General features: G+C 41.4%; 1 protein-coding gene across 3 annotated transcripts in view; it reads left to right on the top strand.

The window, feature by feature from the left end:
* The first annotated feature begins 1810 nt into the window (after nt 1–1810).
* LOC123991375 (GTP-binding protein Rheb) overlaps nt 1811–22022 on the top strand; it is a 59708-nt gene continuing 39496 nt past the window's right edge. For 2 of the 3 annotated variants that reach the window (XM_046292896.1, XM_046292897.1), the window contains exons 1-4: nt 1811–2920; nt 14758–14829; nt 18789–18856; nt 19566–19648. In XM_046292896.1, the coding sequence (XP_046148852.1) occupies nt 2659–2920; nt 14758–14829; nt 18789–18856; nt 19566–19648 (485 nt within the window). In that variant the 5' untranslated portion in view covers nt 1811–2658. Of the gene's footprint in view, nt 3574–14757; nt 14830–18788; nt 18857–19565; nt 19649–22022 lie in introns of all 3 variants that reach the window. The other variant, XM_046292898.1, reaches the window with a different exon arrangement.

The following is a 22022-nucleotide window of genomic DNA, read 5'->3' as shown; positions in this document are numbered from 1 at the left end:
TAGTCAGTGTTACTGTAACCCCCCCCCTCTCCTGTCCTCTAGTCAGTGTTACTGTAACCCCCCCTCTCCTGTCCTCTAGTCAGTGTTACTGTAACCCCCCCTCTCCTGTCCTCTAGTCAGTGTTACTGTACCCCCCCTCTCTCCTGTCCTCTAGTCAGTGTTACTGTAACCACCCCCTCTCCTGTCCTCTAGTCAGTGTTACACTAACCCCCCTCTCCTGTCCTCTAGTCAGTGTTACTGTAACCCCCCTCTCCTGTCCTCTAGTCAGTGTTACTGTAACCCCCCTCTCCTGTCCTCTAGTCAGTGTTACTGTAACCCCCCCCTCTCCTGTCCTCTAGTCAGTGTTACTGTACCCCCCCCCACTAGACAGCACCACTGTGTTTACCCTCACCACCCCTCACCCAGAACAGTGCCTGAACAGGAGTTCACACTGATGTATTCTATTGCCCATCTGTCACCATCTCCCAACCCTCTCTATTGTTTCAACAAAAAAAGCTCTCCTCTTGCCAGTGACTCCTGTTTATTGCTTTTTTAATGCTCATCTGATGATTGATGTAATTTCTGTTTCTGTGGGTAAATGCGACATAAGCGTAATGTTGATGTGTTGGTTTTTAATCCACATTTTTCATTTCCGTTGATATACAGTGGGGCAAAAAAAGTATTTAGTCAGCCACCAATTGTGCAAGTTCTCCCACTTAAAAAGATGAGAGGCCTGTAATTTTCATCATAGGTACACTTCAATTATGACAGGCAAAATGAGAAAAAAAAATATCCAGAAAATCACATTGTAGGATTTTTTATGAATTTATTTGCAAATTATGGTGGAAAATAAGTATTTGGTCAATAACAAACGTTTCTCTCAATACTTTGTTATATACCCTTTGTTGGCAATGACAGAGGTCAAACATTTTCTGTAAGTCTTCACAAGGTTTTCATACACTGTTGCGGTTATTTTGGCCCATTCCTCCATGCAGATCTCCTCTAGAGCAGTGATGTTTTGGGGCTGTTGCTGGGCAACATGGACTTTCAATCTTCAATGCCCTTGCTGATGGAAGGAGGTTTTCACTCAAAATCTCACGATACATGGCCCCATTCATTCTTTCCTTTACACAGATCAGTCATCCTGGTCCCTTTGCAGAAAAACAGCCCCAAAGCATGATGTTTCCACACCCATGCTTCATAGTAGGTATGGTGTTCTTTGGATGCAACTCAGCATTCTTTGTCCTCCAAACACGACGAGTTGAGTTTTTACACTACACCGTCCCTGGCGGCATAGTGTGTTACTAATGGCAGGCTTTGTTACGTTGGTCCCAGCTCTCTGCAGGTCATTCACTAGGTCCCCCCGTGTGGTTCTGGGATTTTTGCTCACCGTTCTTGTGATCATTTTGACCCCACGGGGTGAGATCTTGCGTGGAGCCCCAGATCGAGGGAGATTATCAGTGGTCTTGTATGTCTTCCATTTCCTAATAATTGCTCCCACAGTTGATTTCTTCAAACCAAGCTGCTTACCTATTGCAGATTCAGTCTTCCCAGCCTGGTGCCAGTCTACAATTTTGTTTCTGGTGTCCTTTGACAGCTCTTTGGTCTTGGCCATAGTGTAGTTTGGAGTGACTGAGGTTGTGGACAGGTGTCTTTTATACTTATAACAAGTTCAAACAGGTGCCATTAATACAGCTAACGAGTGGAGGACAGAGGAGCCTCTTAAAGAAGAAGTTACAAATACTTATTTTCCACCATAATTTGCAAATAAATTCATTAAAAATTCTACAATGTGATTTTCTGGATTTTTTTTTCTCATTTTGTCATAGTTGAAGTGTAGCTATGATGAAAATTACAGGCCTCTCTCCTATTTTTAAGTGGGAGGACTTGCACAATTGGTGGCTGACTAAATACTTTTTTTGCCCCACTGTGTATATATATATTTTTTTTACAATGTTTGTTAATATGGTGAAGCGGTTTGACATGTATAGCTAAAGTTGAACCGGCATTAAGAAAGAAAGTGAAATCTTAAATGTTTATGCTGCCATCGCTTTGGTTGCTATTAGTATTGTCGTGCTGGCAGGAGGAAAAAAAAGCTGTCCTGTAAACGTCCCCACCAAGCTTTTCATCAGGTCAACAGATCCAAAGCTTAATTAATTGCGGTCATTATTGTTAATATTGTAAATATTTTAAGTTGGACAGACTATTTATTCATTGAGCGTTTTTGTGAAGCACATTGAGTGACAATCATGTTTTTTGGGGGACTTTTTTTGCATAATGTTGACCAGATGTATTGTAAGCCTTGTATTTATCTTGTATGGAAGAAAAAAAAACTACTCAAACTTACAAATACATACATATCTATTGATATGTGTTTTTTGTGTGTTGTGCAGATTTTATTCTCATCCATTTTTAGCTAGCAGTGGCTAAAGTTTGAAGTGGCTGTTTAAAGAAATCTGAGCCATGGATTATAGTTATCCTGGCTCATAGACTACTTTCAGAAATATGATCCATGGATTATAGTTCTCCTGGCTCATAGACTACTTTCAGAAATATGATCCATGGATTACAGTTTCTCCTGGCTCATAGACTACTTTCAGAAATCTGATCCATATCGGAAGACCATATCCTTTGTACATTGGCAGAAATATATTGAGGCAAGAAACTACGAGACCCAGCATGCAACAGCATGTGATCTCACCAAATATTTCCTCATTTAACCCCACTCTGCCTCATTGGGATACTTATGGGAGATTGTCAGTAGTCAGTTCTCTCCTCGCTGGTGGCGCTCTACAGTTTCAATGTGACGTTTTATTCTGTAACAGTGAATGGAATCATTGCTATAATATGAAGTTAAATGTACTGCAAGTATATAAGGCACCGCAAGATGGCAGCAGAGACCAGAACCTTTATAAACCCATTGTCAATGAACCCATGCAAGGTGAGATTTATGCGCCCATGTCGTCTCGTCTGCTGCTGACTTTCTGGTTGAAACTGCTTTGTTTCGAATTGCAAATTCATGTCAATAATAAATATGATACATATATATTTCTAAAAAAGGCCAATATGATGTGTACCCACAAAAGGATCTGCACACGTTCTCAGTTAAACCTCAATATTTAGTTGTGACACTCATAACACATTATTCGCGAGTTCCCTTTCTTGACATTTCTACATGACAGAAATTGCTGTCAGGGTGCCATCATAACGGAATTGATAGTAGATGCTCCAGTCGTTGTAATCTTTGAGAGCCAATGAATTTCGTGCTTCTAAAAACGGTGAATAAACCGTATCCAACCGCAGCTGAAGAAGAGGACAGAGACCCTCCTTTCTGCGTAAGCGCAACCAACCAACAGTGGGCATTCATTAATATTTCTTTGGGAGTGAGGTATAGTATACAGATGCGTGACTACTTTTCGCTAAATAGTTTTTTATTTAAACGAGCTAATTGCAGGTGCAATTGTGGTCCTTGTTGTTTTTAACATAGCATTTGAGATCTGTTCCAGTTTTTGATCATTTTGATGTAGTGTCGCTGCTAAAAGATGCCGCAGCCGAAATCCCGAAAAATCGCCGTCCTGGGCTACAGATCCGTCGGTAAGTGGGCGAAATTCAGTCGTTTTCAGTGGTGCCGAGGTCTATTGTGCGGTTTCTATGTAGGCGAGTTCAATGACGATAGCTTCACATACAACTAGCCAGATGTCAACGGCATGCTCATATCGAGCGGCTGCTACAACAATGTCCGCTGCCTGGTCAATTGTTGCTGTTGAATCAGCCAGTCAGCTGAATGTCACTCAACTGGAAACCCACGACTCTATAGAGATTTTGTTTAGAACTGTAGCATAGGCCTTCATCTAATAGCCAGCGTTAGTAGGCCTCCACTGAAATCACAATTTAAATGGCCGTCTATAGTTAATTGCGTTATGCACATTACTTTATATCATGTTTTATGTTTTTTTTGTTACGTCAATGTTGTTACGCAAGACGCTAACTAGCAAGACGGAGTTGACGCCACAGCAGGTGTGGACAGCAGGAGCGGTCCTGATGCTGAGACTTAGTACCCCAGCTGGCACATTTTGGTTTCTTAAAATTGTGGAAACGAACGTTTTTTTGTTTCCCATTGATTCTGTGAACGAAACAATTCGTTTCCTGAACAGTAAACATGTTCTGAGAACAAAGTAAAAAATTTGCCTGTTCTGAGGTCTTTCATTTTTAGGTTGCAGGGAGGTTCTGATAACGTTTTACTATGGTTCCGTGAAAGTTTTCCTGTGAGTTTTTATTAACCGTTCTGAGAATGGAAATCATAGGTTATTTGAAGGTTTTTCAATAACTTTAAAATGTTCACTGAATGTTTCAATAAGACTTTTGCTAACACTGCTAGCTTAGTATGTTGAACTCCAAGCACAGGTGGGACAAATGGAAATGAATTTGCATTCAAACATGTATTTTTTTTTATTGTGGCACGGTGTCAGAGAGATTCAAACCTGTGATCTTCAGTTCTCTATCCATGTAATTAGTCCACTGCGCCACCAGGATGGAGATACCAACCCATGTTTTTTTTTTAATTGTTTTTTTTACTCATGGAAAGGTTTCTAAATGTTCTGAGAACATGACTTAAAATATAACCGTGAGGAAACCTTGTGGAAACGTTATGCTGTATTGTATTGAGTTATTGAAATTCCCATATAGGAGAGCGTTGTTTCTTAACATTCTCTGAACTGTTTGAGGACATTCCTAGAACAATGTAATGTAATCATGTTTGAACTTTTAGGAAACGTTCTGTTAGTATCACTTTACAGAAATCACTCTGCCATTTCCTGATTGCTAAAACTATAATAGTTCGCCTAATTTCAGTTTGTGACAAAATAAGCTAATCAGAATCATTGAATCATTGTACCATCTAAATCGCTGTCAAATATATTTTCTATAGCCCAAAATATTGTTGTTTGACCTGTTTAAATCTGGTGTACAAAACCAATTATAAAATACCCAAAAACCTAAACTTAAGAATGGGAAGCATAGAAATACCGCACATAATGGATCTACCACTTTTTAGACTTGTTTTCAAGTAGGATGATTGATCAATAACTCACATGTCTATGTGAATTTGGTCAGGTCACCCCCAAAAAATGTGCTGAGAATGTTCCAAAGCTCAGCAACTATTCTGCACCATTCCCAGAACATTTTGGGAAGGTTGTGTGCAAAAATAACCATTGGACAACCGAAACATATGGTTCTCGGAACGTTATGTGCTAGCTGGGATGTCACGACTCAGGAGAGTAGAAGTATTAATGTGAATGTGGTAGCTTTTTATGAAGGAATTTGGCTGTTACCTCAAATGACATTCCATATGCTAGTGAACAGTGGATAGGTTACCTGTCCAAAAAGTTCATAATTAACTGTAACTTTTAAATTGACCAAACTCAGCAACATAATCTGATTACTTTTAGTTGCTTCTGAATGACTTTCCCCTTCGGGTGCATTAGATGAAGACAACAAGGATCCATCAAACACATTTGGTGTGTCATCATAGTGGTCTGACTTGTGTTCACTCATTCAGATGGAACAAACTTACATTTGCACCTTTTTTCAATGTTGAATTTCATTGAGTAAACAGAAAGGTGTCAATGTATTTTTTTCTGAATTTAAATAAGTCCAAGAAGTAATCATTTAGTTTTTCAAAAGTAGCCTATCTGTAATCTGATTTTATATTTTTTGTTGTTGTTGCTGGTAAAGTAACATTTTGTTTTTGGTAATCAGATTACATGTAATCAGTTACTCTCCAACCCTACTAGTGAAGTGAAGAAAACCAGTAATTGCATGCTGGCCTAATTTAATGACTTACATTTTGGCCTCCCGAGTGGCGCAGCAGTCGAAGGCACTGCATTGCAGCACTAGAGGCATCACTACAGACCCAGGTTCGATCCCAGGCTGCATCACAACCGGCTGTGATCGGGCTTTTGATAAGATTTAAGTTTGGCTTGGATGCACATTTTAAGTGGTTGAAATTACTGTCAGCATTTATGACGCTGATAAAGAAAACACCTTTACAGACGGTCGCATTCATTTTCTCAAGATGCTAAAATAAATAAATCAGATTTCTCTACTCCTGTTCCCGAGTCAAAATGTACATTTGGTGTATCATTTTACTGCATGAAATGCTTAATTCTGCAGGAGTCACTGCCCCCCAAAATAAAGGGAACACTAAAATAACATATCCTAGATGTGAATGAATTAAATATTCTTATTAAATACTTTTTTCTTTACATAGTTGAATGTGCTGACAACAAAATCACACAAAAAATTATCAATGGAAATCAAATGTATCAACCCATGCAGGTCTTGATTTGGAGTCACACTCAAAATTAAAGTGGAAAACCACACTACAGGCTGATCCAACTTTGATGTAATGTCCTTAAAACAAGTCAAAATGGAGACCACACACACTACTGAGCCTCATTTTGACTTGTTTTAAGGACATTACATCAAAGTTGGATCAGCCTGTAGTATGGTTTTCCACTTTAATTTTGAGTGTGACTCCAAATCCAGACCTTCATGTATGACCTCCCTACAACGCCTGGACATGCTCCTGATGAGGTGGTGGATGGTCTCCTGAGGGATCTCCTCCCAGTCCTGATTTAAAGCATCCGCCAACTCCTGGACAGTCTGTGGTGGATGGAGCGAGACATGATGTCCCAGATGTGCTCAATTGGATTCAGGTCTGGGGAACGGGCGGGCCAGTCCATAGCATCAATGCCTTCCTCTTGCAGGAACTGCTGACACACTCCAGCCACATGAGGTCTTGCATTAGGAGGAACCCAGGGCCAACCGCACCAGCATATGGTCTCACAAGGGGTCTGAGGATCTCATCTCGGTACCTAATGGCAGTCAGGCTACCTCTGGCGAGCACATGGGGGGCTGTGCGGCCCCCCAAAGAAATGCCACCCCACACCATGACTGACCCACCGCCTATACCGGTCATGCTGGAGGATGTTGCAGGCAGCAGAACGTTCTCCACGGCGTCTCCAGACTTTGTCACGTGCTCAGTGTGAACCTGCTTTCATCTGTGAAGAGCACAGGGCGCCAGAGGCGAATTTGCCAATCTTGGTGTTCTCTGGCAAATGCCAAACTTCCTGCATGGTGTTGGGCTGTAAGCACAACCCCCACCTGTGGACGTCGGGCCCTCGTACCACCCTCATGGAGTCTGTTTCTGACCGTTTGAGCAGACACATGCACATGTCCTTCTGTAGCTCAGTTGGTAGAGCATGGCGCTTGTAACGCCAGGGTAGTGGGTTCGATCCCCGGGACCACCCATACGTAGAATGTATGCACACATGACTGTAAGTCGCTTTGGATAAAAGCGTCTGCTAAATGGCATATATTATTATTATTATTATATTATTTGTGGCCTGCTGGAGGTCATTTTGCAGGGCTCTGGCAGTGCTCCTCCTGCTCCTCCACGTCTCCTGGTTTATTGGCCTGTCTCCTAGTAGCTCCTCCATGCTCTGGACACTACGCTGACAGACACAGCAAACCTTCTTACCACAGCTCGCATTGATGTGCCATCCTGGATGAGCTGCACTACCTGAGCCACTTGTGTGGGTTGTAGACTCTGTCTCATGCTACCACGAGAGTGAAAGCACCGCCAGCATTCAAAAGTGACCAAAACATCAGCCAGGAAGCATAGGAACTGAGAAGTGGTCTGTGGTTATCACCTGCAGAACCACTCCTTTATTGGGTGTGTCTTGCTAATTGCCTATAATTTCCACCTGTTGTCTATTCTATTTGCACAACAGCATGTGACATTTATTGTCAATCAGTGTTGCTTCCTAAGTGGACAGTTTGATTTCACAGAAGTGTGATTTACTTGGAGTTAAATTGTGTTGTTTAAGTGTTCCCTTTATTTTTTTGAGCAGTGTATTACACTAAGAGGTTTTCAATCTACAGTCAGTGTCCAGATTTCAGCTTGGCTAATATTGCATTTAACCCATCTGAACAATGCAGTTCCCTTGATGTGCCATTTTGAAGTCCTTGTTAAATTTGTGTTGTGCCTCATCCTCTTTTACTACTTTACCAAATCTTTCCCAAACAGACTTTTGAGCATCCCTTCTCTTTATTTTCAACTCTCCATTTCACAGCTTTTCTCTTATTGAATTAAACTCCAAAATTGTAATTTTTGCCTCATTGGATCAAAGTGAACTTTTCCTTCCCAAGTTCCCAAAAGCATTTGGCAGTTGGCTTGTATTTGTCGCGCTACTGTAAGGCCTTGATGCTTAGGCTACGCACTAACTGCGGATAAAAAATAATGAATGAAAAACCTCAATGTATGTAGCCTATAGATACAGTGGGGCAAAAAAGTATTTAGTCAGCCACCAATTGTGCAAGTTCTCCCACTTAAAAAGATGAGAGGCCTGTAATTTTCATCATAGGTACACTTTGGTCACCTACAAACAAACAAGATTTCTGGCTCTCACAGACCTGTAATGTCTTCTTTAGGAGGCTTCTTTGTCCTCCACTCGTTGCCTGTATTAATGGCACCTGTTTGAACTTGTTATAAGTATAAAAGACACCTGTCCACAACCTCAAACAGTCACACTCCAAACTCCTCTATGGCCCAGACCAAAGAGCTGTCAAAGGACACCAGAAACAAAATTGTAGACCTGCACCAGGCTGGGAAGACTGAATCTGCAATGGGTAAGCAGCTTGGTTTGAAGAAATCAACTGTGGGGGCAATTATTAGGAATTGGAAGACGTACAAGGTCACTGATAATCTCCATCGATCTGGGGCTCCACGCAAGATCTCACCCTGTGGGGTCAAAATGATCACAAAATGATCACGGTGAGCAAAAATCCCAGAACCACACGGGGGGACCTAGTGAATGGCCTGCAGAGAGCTGGGACCAAAGTAACAAATCCTACCATCAGTAACACACTACGCCGCCAGGGACTCAAATCCTGCAGTGCCAGATGTGTCCCCCTGCTTAAGCCAGTACATGTCCAGGCCCGTCTGAAGTTTGCTAGAGAGCATTTGGATGATCCAGAAGAAGATTGGGAGAATGTCATATGGTCAGAAGAAACCAAAATAGAACTTCTTGGTAAAAACTCAACTCGTTGTGTTTGGAGGACAAAGAATGCTGAATTGCATCCAAAGAACATCATACCTACTGTGAAGCATGGGGGTGGAAACATCATGCTTTGGGGCTGTTTTTTGCAAAGGGACCAGGACGACTGATCCGTGTAAAGGAAAGAATGAATGGGTCCATGTATCTTGAGATTTTGAGTAAAAACCTCCTTCCATCAGCAAGGGCATTGAAGATGAAACGTGGCTGGGTCTTTCAGCATGACAATGATCCCAAACACACCGCCCGGGCAACGAAGGAGTGGCTTCCTAAGAAGCATTTCAAGATCCTGAATTGGCCTAGCCAGTCTCCAGATCTCAACCCCATAGAACATCTTTGGAGGGAGTTGAAAGTCCATGTTGCCCAACAACAGCCCCAAAACATCACTGCTCTAGAGGAGAGCTGCATGGAGGAATGGGACAAAATAACAGCAACAGTGTGTGAAAACCTTGTGAAGACTTACAGAAAACATTTGACCTCTGTCATTGCCAACAAAGAGTATGTAACAAAGTATTGAGAAACTGTTATTGACCAATACTTATTTTTCACCATAATTTACAAATAAATTCATTAAAAATCCTACAATGTGATTTTCTGGATTTTTTTCCTTCTCATTTTGTCTGTCATAGTTGAAGTGTACATATGATGAAATTTACAGGCCTCATCTTTTTAAGTGGGAGAACTTGCACAATTGATGGCTGACTAAATACTTTTTTGCCCCACTGTATGAATTATACATTTTATGCATTCATTGTTTTCTCTTTATTCAACCCGCGGATATAACCACAGGGACTGCGGGATATGAGTCAACCCGTGGATATAACCACAGGGACTGCGGGATATGAGTCAACCCGTGGATATAACCACAGGGACTGCGGGATATGAGTCAACCCGTGGATATAACCACAGGGACTGCGGGATATGAGTCAACCCGTGGATATAACCACAGGGACTGCGGGATATGAGTCAACCCGTGGATATAACCACAGGGACTGCGGGATATGAGTCAACCCGCAGATTTAACCACAGGGACTGCGGGATATGAGTCAACCCGTGGCTATAACCACAGGGACTGCGGGATATGAGTCAAGCTGCGCATCACTATTAGACGTGTCACCTTGGTATTACCATTAATGTCAAAGGTTGAGCCCTTGACATGATAGTCACAAAACTATTTTCAGAACTTGGTCCACAAGGTGCAGTGGATATTTTCCATGCCAGATATGTTGGTATTACTGTCCGGTTTTGAATGTGGCCCATATGTCACAGCTTCCAGTCCTTATACCAACCTCGCGGCTTTGGTTCACAAAGAACATGGAATAATGTTGGACCTCAAAGCATAGTTAAGCAAACTTTTTAATAATATCTTTCCACCATTGCCGTACAAATGTACACCACAACTGTAGTAAAATCCCCGTTGCAAAATCATAGCAGTATACTATAGACCTTTCCATTCACAAGACAAGTCCAAGAAAATCAAGAAGGATTAAATGTTCAGCCTGTCATTTCCAGTGTTCACATACATTCTAAAGACAATTGGTAATGTTCCCATTTTTCTGTCTTCATGTCCTCATAAAACCTTTTTTGCCATATTATTGTACTCCAGCTATTCCTGTTTTATTAAAAACATCTTCAGCTTTCCTACTATAATATGCTGCATGTGTTGTACTGTATACTAAAGACTCAAAAGGACACCCGCAGTGCGTTACAGCGACTCATACATAGCCAATCTGTTAATTGGCATGTCTCCAGTCTTTGTGATAGTCATGCTGAATTTTTAAACATGTCCTGTGTTCATAGGCGTTGGCTCGTGCCTCATTAAAGCCACTGAAGAGGAAGGAGAAAATTGGTTTGTACAGTGCCATGGAATACACTACTCCTTCCTGTTTCTCCACACATTGTGTCAGGTCACTGCATAATCTGCAACTCCTGCATCTGGGCATTGTTTTGAGGTCGCATACAATTACAGAGAGAGAACGGTATGTTCAGATGTTTTTGTCGCAGGGTGTATTTATAGTTCAGAGGATGCCTGTGTTCTCGTCACACTTAAACTGCTAGTAGGTTTGATAACCTGGTTAGAATGATGTACATTCCCCATGTATTTCTAATGTGTCATCAGCAAACCAAACTGAGAACTGGTGTGAAACCGTTAACATGTAGGCCAGGGTTCCCCAACTGGTGGGGCCTGCGGGTGGTTTTATTTGGCCCCCCCACAGGTTTTTGAGCAGTGTTTTTAAATATATATTTTGTAAGTTGTATTATTTTGGAAAGTGATTTTAATTTTGGAAATCAACGTATTCCAACGCATAATAGAGATGTGGTCGTATACAAATAATAATTATAACTGATTGGATTTATATCACACTTTTCTACTAACTGAGGTACTCAAAACGCTATACATCGTAGGGAGAAACTCACCTCATCCACCATCAATGTGTAGCACCCACCTCAGTGATGCACGTAGACAGCTGTTGTGCCGGAGCGCTCATCACACATCATCTGTCAGGTGGAGAGATCACAGAGAGTGACACGACAGAGTCAGGACACCCGTTTCAGCGTCCCATCTGAAAGATGGCACCATAAAAACATTGGCCCCCGGCTGAATCTAGTTGTTGATACCTGATGTAGGCTATTTCCAATGATGTTCGTCAAACCAGGCTGAGAACTTAAGTCGTGTTTTGGGGTATGTGTACTTGACTTTGCTATTTTATATTTTTGACCATTTTTACCACTACATTCCTAAAGGAAATAATGTACCTTTTACTTAATACATTTTCCCTGACACCCAAAAGTACTCCTTACATTTTGAGTGTTTAGCAGGACAGGAAAATTGCCCAATTCACACACTTATCCAAGGAATATCCCTGGTCATCACTACTGCCTCTGATCTGGTGGACTCACTAAACACAATGCTTTGTATATTATGTCTGGGCTTTGGAGTGTGCTCCTGGCTATCCGTAAAAAAAGGTAATGGTGCCATCTGTTTCGCTTAAAGCAACAATATGTAACTTTTTGGGAGAGCTGACCAAATTCACAAAGAAATGTGAGTTATAGATTTTTCAATCCCTTTGAAAGCAAGTCTAAGAAGCAGTAGATCTGTTCTATGTGCTCTATTTCTATGCGTCCCGTTCTGCAGTTTAGTTTTTACATATTTTACTATGGCTTTTGTACACCGGCTTCAAACAGCTGAATAAACATTATTTTTGACTGTTTGTTTGGTCACTCAAACTGAAATGTAGAATTTTAGCAACCAGGAAATGGCGGAGCAATTTCTGCATAGTGCAATTTTTATATAAGGAACTTGAAGTGATACTTAAGTAGAGTTGAAGTCGGAAGTTTACATACACTTAGGTTGGCGTCAATACATTTCTTATTAACAAACTACAGTTTGGCAAGTCGGTTAGACATCTACTTTGTGCACGACACAAGTAATTTATCCAACAATTGTTTACAGATTATTTCACTTATAATTCACTGAATCACAATTCCAGTGGGTCAGAAGTTTACATACACTAAGTTGACTTTGCCTTTAAACAGCTGGGAAAATTCCAGAAAATAATGTCATGGCTTTAGAAGCTTCTGATAGGCTAATTGACATAATTTGAGTCAATTGGAGGTGTACCTGTGGATGTATTTCAAGGCCTACCTTCAAACTCAGTGCCTCTTTGCTTGACATCATGGGAAAATCAAAATAAATCAGCCAAGACCTCAGAAAAAAATGGTAGACCTCCACACGTCTGGTTCATCCTTGGGAGCAATTTCCAAACGCCTGAAGGTACCACGTTCATCTGTACAAACAATAGTACCCATGGGACCACAGCCATCATACCACTCAAGAAGGAGACACGTTCTGTCTCCTAGAGATGAACGTACTTTGGTGTAAAAAGTGCAAATCAATCCCAGAACAACAGCAAAGGACCTTGTGAAGATGCTGGAGGAAACCGGTACAAAAATATCTATATCCACAGTAAAACGAGTCCTATATTGACATAACCTGAAAGGCCGCTCAGCAAGGAAGAAACCACTGCTCAAAAACCTGAATAAAAAAGCCAGACTACAGTTTGCAACTGCACATGGGGACAAAGGTTGTCCTCTGGTCTGATGAAACCAAAATAGAACTGTTTGGCCATAATGACCATCGTTATGTTTGGAGGAAAAAGGGGGAGGCTTGCAAGTTGAAGAACACCATCCCAACCGTGAAGCACAGGGGTGGCAGCATCATGTTGTGGGGGTGCTTTGCTGCAGGAGGGACTGGTGCACTTCACAAAATAGATGGCAGGAAAATGTGGATATATTGAAGCAACATCTGGTTGCTGGTTCTTCCGACTGGAGCATGACCCCATGTATACTTCCAAAGCTGTATCAAAATGGCTTAAGGACAGGTATTGGAGTGACCATCACAAAGCCCTGATCTCAATCCCATAGAACATTTGTGGGCAGAACTGAAAAAGTGTGTGGCCAACAAGGAGGCCTACAAACCTGACTCAGTTACATCAGCTCTGTCAGGAGGAATGGGCCAAAATTCACCCAACTTATTGTGGGAAGCTTGTGGAAGGCTACCTGAAACATTTGACCCAAGTTAAACAATGTAAAGGCAATGCTACCAAATACTAATTTAGTGTATATAACTTCTCACCCACTTGGAATTTGATGAAAGAAATAAAAGCTGAAATAAATAATTCTCTCTACTATTATTCTGACATTTCGCATTCTTAAAATAAAGTGGTGATCCTAACTGACCTAAAACTGAGATTTTACTAGGATTAAATGTCAGGAATTGTGAAATACTGAGTTTAAATGTATTTGGCTAAGGTGTGTATATATACTTCCGACTTCAACTGTATTTAATTCAAAATGATCAAAAATCTCAATCTATTTCTATTTGACCAATTTAGTCTGGCCCAAGCCAACTTTTTTAACCAGACAAATCAGTGTGATATCAGTGTGAATTTTAGACTTTTACTCAAATAGTATTTTTACTGGGTGACTTTCACTTTTACTTGAGTCATTTTCTATTAAGGTAACTTTACTTTTACTCAATGATGAAATTGTGTATTTTTTTCCACAACTGATTCTGTGATTTTCCAATGTGTTTTCCTCAAACCTAAACTGAAACCGTGTTCGAATGGTGTACATTTCCTACACATTGTGACTATCCTTCGCTGAAAGAGCCCAACATACTACAAGTGGAATCCACAAAGAATCTGAAAGCATTTCAAACTATGTAGCCTATTTTTTTTATTAATCTCAATCATCTGCATGTGTGTGTCCCTGGATTTTCACCTCCCGGGGAGACGAGAGTTCATTTTGGACTGGGAGGTGATCATTCAGCATTGATGCGAGACTAGTAGAGCGTTGAAAATGGGAGCGAGCTTCTCATTCATTCTGAAGCTCCACTCCTCCGGGCTTTTCCCACAGAGCAAGAGTGTTCATGTCTCTCCAACCATGCATAGCAGTACTCCACTCTCTATTGTTATAGCAACAGGCTGCGACATATATATTATATATAAGGGCTGTATAGGAGCGTTTAGATGGAGTAAGGCCTCTGCATTCACACAAGGAAGTCAGAGTACTTGGCCTTTCCCTATAATGCTGATGAATTACAACATGTGTTAATCAAAGGACATCGATCAGCGAAGATTCTCCATTTTCTCCTTTGCAGGTAAATCCTCCTTGACAATACAGTTTGTGGAAGGCCAGTTTGTCGACTCATATGACCCAACCATTGAAAACAGTAAGTGTGTGATGTCATCACCGGTCCCCCTCCAGGTTTCTGAGTTCTGGACACAGACAGGTGCATGTCTCTAGGCTCCTCATTCATGGTGAAGTTCACACAACTCTGACTCAGCAGACACTTTATTTATTTATTTGCACCAGAGAAAACAATACAGATTTTTTTAAAAACTTTTTCTAAGGGGTGTGCGGGTGTGGTTGGAAGCCCAAGGGTTTATATGAAAACCACACCACAAAAGAACAATATATAAGTACACACACTATTAGAAAGGGCACCCAAGTACACACTTGTTTGCTCACACACACATGCACTCCCTTTCTCTCTTCAATAGGAGCATTTCTATTAGTGGGTTGTGTGAGAGGACTCTGTTTCATCGCCACTACAAACTATTTGCGTGGAGAGCCAGGGGAGCATTTCTGATGTTTGTGAATGAACAGTTGTTTCTGATGTTTGAATGAACAGTCGTTTGCGAATGAACAGTCTTTTCTGATGTTTGTGAATGAACAGTCGTTTGTGAATGAACAGTCGTTTCTGATGTTTGTGAATGAACAGTCGTTTTGACAGAAGGTAGTGGTCTACCTCACACACGCTTCTGTCAGACATACATGCGCGCAATACACATTGTTGGTATGGCATTGCTCCCTTTGTTAGCACGGAGCACACAGTTTAATGCATGTTACAGTAGCTTAATACTCCTAGGATAGACTGTGTTCCTGCCTACTGTATCTACGGTGTCTTAAGGCTTGGAGCTTCCATCCATGCAGCCTCCGGTGAAAGGAACGTCTAGTTATTTTTAGCCAGCCAGGGCTTATTTTTTTGTGAATGAAATGCTTGATTGCCTCAGCTGCGTCTCTAAGCCCAGGAACGTAGAATGCTTCCCATTTATAAATTGTGCTGGCTTTCATTCTACAAACATGATTCTACTATACTACAATTGTGATGTGGATTTGGCAGTCTTTCCTGCTATTTCGGTGTGTTTATGTGTGTGTGTCGCGCTTAAATAAGCCACTGAAGAAAACCCCCTTCGCTCACCTGTGATCCCAGCCCTCCGGTCACCACAGAACCACCTCCTGTGATGAGGCACAAAGGTGGTTATGGGTTTTCACTAGAGGTCGACCGATTTTGATTTTTCAACACCGATAGCGATTATTGCAGGACCAAAAAAAGCCAATACCGATTAATCGGCTTTAAAAAAATTAAATGAAAAAATATATATATTTTTTAACATGTTCAATTTGGTTTAAATAATGCAAAAACAAAGTGTTGGAGAAGAAAGTAAAAGTGCAATATGTGCCATGTAAAAGAGCTAACGTTTCAGTTCCTTGCTCAGAACATGAGAACATATGAAAGCTGGTGGTTCCTTTTAACATGAGTCTTCAATATTCCCAGGTAAGACGTTTTAGGTTGGTAGGAATTATAGGACTATTTCTCTCTATACGATTCGTATTTCCTATACCTTTGACTATTGGATGTTCTTATCGGCACTTTAGTATTGCCAGTGTAACAGTATAGCTTCCGTCCCTCTCCTCGCCCCTACCTGGAACCAGGAACACATCGACAACCGCTACCCATGAAGCATCGTTACCCATCGCTCCACAAAAGCCATGGCCCTTACAGAGCAAGGGGAAAAACTACTTCAAGGTCTCAGAGCGAGTGACGTCACCGATTGAAACGCTATTAGCATGCACCCCGCTAACTAACTCTGGAGTTGATAGGCTTGAAGTCATAAACAGCTCAAATGCTTGAAGCACAGCGAAGAGCTGCTGGCAAACGCACAAAAGTGCAGTTTGAATGAATGCTTACGAGCCTGCTGCTGCCTACCACCGCTCAGTCCGACTGCTCTATCAAATCATATACTTAATTATAACATAACACACAGAAATTTGGGCATTTTGGTCATTAATATGGTCAAATCTGGAAACTATGATTTCGAAAACAAAACTTTTTTTCTTTCAGTGAAATACGGAACCGTTCCGTATTTTATCTAACGGGTGGCATCCATAAGTCTAAATATTCCTGTTACATTGCACAACCTTCAATGTTATGTCATAATTACGTAAAATTCTTGCAAATTAGTTCACAACGAGCCAGGTGGCCCAAACTGTTGTATATACCCTGACTCTGTGCAATGAACGCAAGAGAAGTGACACAATTTCCCTAGTTTAATATTGCCTGCTAACCTGAATTTCTTAACAAAATATACTTCTGTGTATTGATTTTAAGAAAGGCATTTATGTTTAAGGTTAGGTACATTTGTGCAACGATTGTGCTTTTTTCGCAAATGCACTTTTGTTAAATCATCCCCCGATTGGCGAAGTTGGCTGTCTTTGTTAGGAAGAAATAGTCTTCACACAGTTCGCGACGAGCCAGGCGACCCAAACTGCTGCATATACCCTGACTCTGTTGCACAGAACGCAAGATAAGTGACACAATTTCCCTAGTTAAAATAAATTAATGTTAGAAGGCAATATTAACTAAATATGCAGGTTTAAAAAGATATACTTGTGTGTTGATGTTTATGGTTAGGTACATTGGTGCAACGACAGTGCTTTTTTTCACGAATGTTCTTAAATCATCACCCGTTTGGCCAAGTAGGCTGTGATTCAATGATAAATTAACAGGCTCCTCATCGATTATATGCAACGCAGGACACGCTAGATAAACTAGTAATATCGTCAACCATGTGTAGTTAACTAGTGATTATGTTAAGATTGATTGTTTTTTATAAGATACCTTTAATGCTAGCTAGCACCTTACCTTGGCTCCTTGCTGCACTCACATAACAGGTAGTCAGCCTGCAAAGCAGTCTCCTCGTGGAGTGCAATGTAATCGGCCATGATCCGTGTCCAAAAATGGTGATTACCGATTGCTATGAAAACTTGAAATCAGCCCTAATTAATCGTCAATTCCGATTAGTCGGTCGACCTCCTAGTTTTCACCTCCACCACCTGTTATGAGGCGAGGCACAAGGGTGGATATGGGTTTTCACCTTCTGTGATGAAGCACAAGGGTGGATATGGGTTTTCACCTTCTGTGATGAGGCACAAGGGTGGATATGGGTTTTCACCTTCTGTGATGAAGCACAAGGGTGGATATGGGTTTTCACCTTCTGTGATGAGGCACAAGGGGTGGATATGGGTTTTCACCTTCTGTGATGAAGCACAAGGGTGGATATGGGTTTTCACCTTCTGTGATGAAGCACAAGGGTGGATATGGGTTTTCACCTTCTGTGATGAAGCACAAGGATGGATATGGGTTTTCACCTTCTGTGATGAGGCACAAGGGTGGATATGGGTTTTCACCTTCTGTGATGAAGCACAAGGATGGATATGGGTTTTCACCTTCTGTGATGAGGCACAAGGGTGGATATGGGTTTTCACCTTCTGTGATGAAGCACAAGGGTGGATATGGGTTTTCACCTCCACTCACCTTGAAGAAGAAAGTGGTGTACATGTGGTCTTGCCCATGAGCTTGGAGGGAGTAGCCTGTAGTCTGTTGGGCAGTCGGCAGGCAGGAAGTTCAGTTCCAGTCATCCAGAGTCACAGCCCAATCAGAATGTGTCTCAGTCCTGCCTGTTCTAGTTGATTTAAACACGTCACTTCCACTGTGTTATGATCTCAGCACTACATCAACATGTTCTCTCTCTGCTTCACCATGATTTGTCATGGGCTCATAAAAGCGATGTGGAGAAATGGCCTTCTTATTTGTAATGAATGAGACGTTCTTTGTGTCTCCTACATGTCTTGCTAATTCTATGTTCTTTTATAATACCTCTGACAGAACTGTAGGTGGGTAGAATCACTTAGGAACTCTAAGGCTGCATTTACACAGGCAGCCCAATACACAGCAAAAGAGTATCTGATTGGTCAAAAGACCAATTGGTGACCAAAAGATCAGAATGACTGCTAGTGTAAACACAACTTTAGTCTTCCTTTCTCTCTCTCTCTCTCTCTCCTCAGCGTTTACAAAGATGATCACAGTGAATGGTCAGGAGTACCACCTGCAGTTGGTTGACACAGCTGGACAGGTGTGTCCCTCTTACCAGTGGAGAGACTTCTCACGCATCAGAATGTTGTGGTCAGACTGCCAGTGGGCCACTCTGTGAGAGCCAACATAAAATATTTTTAATACCTGGTGTAGTGTAGATTGGACCAGGGGCAGTGTAGACTGGACCAGGGGCCGTTTAGACTGGACCAGGGGCCGTTTAGACTGGACCAGGGGCCGTGTAGACTGGACCAGGGGCCGTGTAGACTGGACCAGGGGCCGTGTAGACTGGACCAGGGGCCGTGTAGACTGGACCAGGGGCCGTGTAGACTGGACCAGGGGCCGTGTAGACTGGACCAGGGGCCGTGAAGATTGGACCAGTTGTAGATTAGACCAGGGGCAGTGTAGATTGGACCAGTTGTAGATTAGACCAGGGGCAGTGTAGATTGGACCAGTTGTAGATTAGACCAGGGGCAGTGTAGATTGGACCAGTTGTAGATTAGACCAGGGGCAGTGTAGATTGGACCAGTTGTAGATTAGACCAGGGGCAGTGTAGATTGGACCAGGTGTAGATTAGACCAGGGGCAGTGTAGATTAGACCAGGTGTAGATTAGATCTCAATTGACATCCTTATTCAGCCTCATTTCACATACAGTAGCTACAGTTCCTCATTTTTCCCATCGTAGGGTAGACATTCTCTCTCTCTGATGTTTGACGAATCCTTCCACAAAAGGCTTCTTTCTCTCTGGCAGGATGAATACTCCATTTTCCCACAGACCTACTCCATAGACATCAACGGATACATTTTGGTGTATTCTGTCACGTCAAATAAAAGGTAGGTAAGCTCCGCCCTCCCCTTCATACTGCTGCTAAAGCTTCGTTGCTTATCCCTGAGTGATCTCGTCGCTTAAGGTTTCTTTGAATCTATCTGGTAGCTCTCCTCTCTCTCTCTCTAATAAAAGGCATGAATAAACCATTGCAGCTATTATTATTCAAAGTGAGCTCGAACACCTGCCAAATCAATACGTTCTCAATGAAAATCTCATTATTTTGTGCCTCTGCTAGTTTGAAATTAAAGATCTAGTCACGTTTGAAAGGGAAGACGTGTAGTATGTTATTTTGGTGAATATTAAATTACAAATAGTGCCTCTGATCTTTCACATTTCTATCTGTATGCTATTGTATGGAACAGGGCTTCTGTATGTTGCAGTATTAGAGGTAGCTGAAATATATGAATCAGAGATGGTCGTTTCTAGCGCATGTGGGGTGTGTGTTCTACCTTGCCGCCATGTGAGCTGGAGATCAAATCATTCCATCTATCTCTCTCCTCCCTCGCCTCTTCTCTCTTAACCTCACCACCTCTCCCGTCTCACTGGCTTCCTCTCCATCCTACTCTCTTTCCTCACTCCATCCATCTCTCAATTACACACTCACTCTCTTTCTCTCTCTCTCTCTCTGTCATATATAAGGACTTTATAGGAGCAAGGCCTCTGTAGTGAGTACTCTAACACTAGTGGGAATATCTAATGATAGTAGTCCTATAGCGTAATATATCCTGTGTTGTGCTACTGCTCCAGGTTAAACACTGTTGTTTGTGAATGTAGCGAGAATCCCTTATATTGATTTGATGAGGTTTTTTTATTGACTAAAATCCACTTTCTGTTTTCTACCTGAGTGAATACCGGAAATGCAGTAATTTTAGAAGATTGCTATTCTGCCACGTCGATATTATGGAATTGTCTAAAAGGCCAGAAATAGTAGCCTAGTACCAATTTTACCTGCATTTGAGCTATGTTCTGTTTCTTGAATATATCCAGTTTTGAAATTAGCCTAATGTGATGGTGAAATAGCATGCATTGTGTTTTCTAAAGATATAGCCCAGGCTCAGCATTTTGGCTTTGAGCAAGAGCCTAATTCCTTGATCTGGATCTTCTCTGGAAAATCATTAATTTTGTCTTTTTGGGTTTTAATGCCAGGGCTCAGGCCTGGCAGTACTGCTCTAGCAGGTCCAGGCTCTGCTGTTGGCCATGTTCTGTGGGTAACAGCAGGCATAGGTCATCTGCGAAGATTAGGCATTTAACCTCTGAATTGTGGAGACTAACACCAGGGGCTGAGGATTTTTCTAGAATAGTGGCCAATTTGTTGATGTAAATATTGAAGAGTGCAGGGCTCAGCTTGCAACCCTGGCGAAGGCCACGCCCCTGGTTAAAGAATTCTGTTATTTAACAGAATTCCCAGAATACATTGATTTAATTATGTCATATGTTTTACCACCTACACCACTTTCAATAACTTTGTAGAACAGTACTGTATGCCAAATAGAATCAAATGCTTTTTGGAAGTCGATAAAGCAAGCGTATATTTTGGTGGACATGTTTATTATCAGGGTGTGTAGGGTGTAAATATGATCAGTCGTGCAATGTTTTGGTATAAATCCAATTGGGCTTTTACTCAAGACATTGTGCTTATTAAGGAAGAGTAGAACTCTTACATTTATAATACTACAGAAAACCTTCCCCAGGTTACTGTTCACACAAATACCTCTGTAATTGTTAGGGTCAAATTTGTCTCTGTTTTTAAAGATAGGGGTTATGAGTCCTTGATTCCCGATGTCAGGGAAATAACCTACACTCAGGATCAAATTAAACAGTTTTAATATAGCCAATTGAAAGGTTGCACTAGTGAATTTGAGCATCTCAGTTAGGATGTCATCAGGTCTGCATGCTTTTTAAATTTGAGGACCTGAAGTTTCTTATAGAGCTCCTGGTCAGTAATTGGGGAGTCCAATGGATTTTGATTGTCCTTTAAAGCTTTTTCTAATACATTCAACTTCTCATGAATTTGGCGTTCTGCGTTTGTCAATTTGAACGGTGTTGTAGAGTGTTTTAAAATAGGTTGTCCATATGTCACCATTTTCTATCGTAATTCCTCTTGTTTGGATTTTTTTAAACGTTTTTTTTTTGTCTCACAGTAATGAAGGCGTAATTCACCATTATTTGGGTCTCTGTGCTTTTTTTCTTTCTGCTGTCTCTCTCTGTCTCTCAATTCAATTCAAGGGGCTTTATTGGCATGGGAAACATGTGTTAACATTGCCAAAGCAAGTGAGGTAGATAATATACAAAAGTGAAATAAACAATAAAAATGAACAGTAAACGTTACACATACAGAAGTTTCAAAACAATAAAGACATTACAAATGTCATATATATA

Source organism: Oncorhynchus gorbuscha, linkage group LG12 (assembly GCF_021184085.1).
Source record: "Oncorhynchus gorbuscha isolate QuinsamMale2020 ecotype Even-year linkage group LG12, OgorEven_v1.0, whole genome shotgun sequence".
Lineage (NCBI taxonomy): Eukaryota > Metazoa > Chordata > Actinopteri > Salmoniformes > Salmonidae > Oncorhynchus > Oncorhynchus gorbuscha.
Note: the sequence above shows the minus strand (reverse complement) of the source record. Positions and strands in the feature narration are given on the sequence as shown.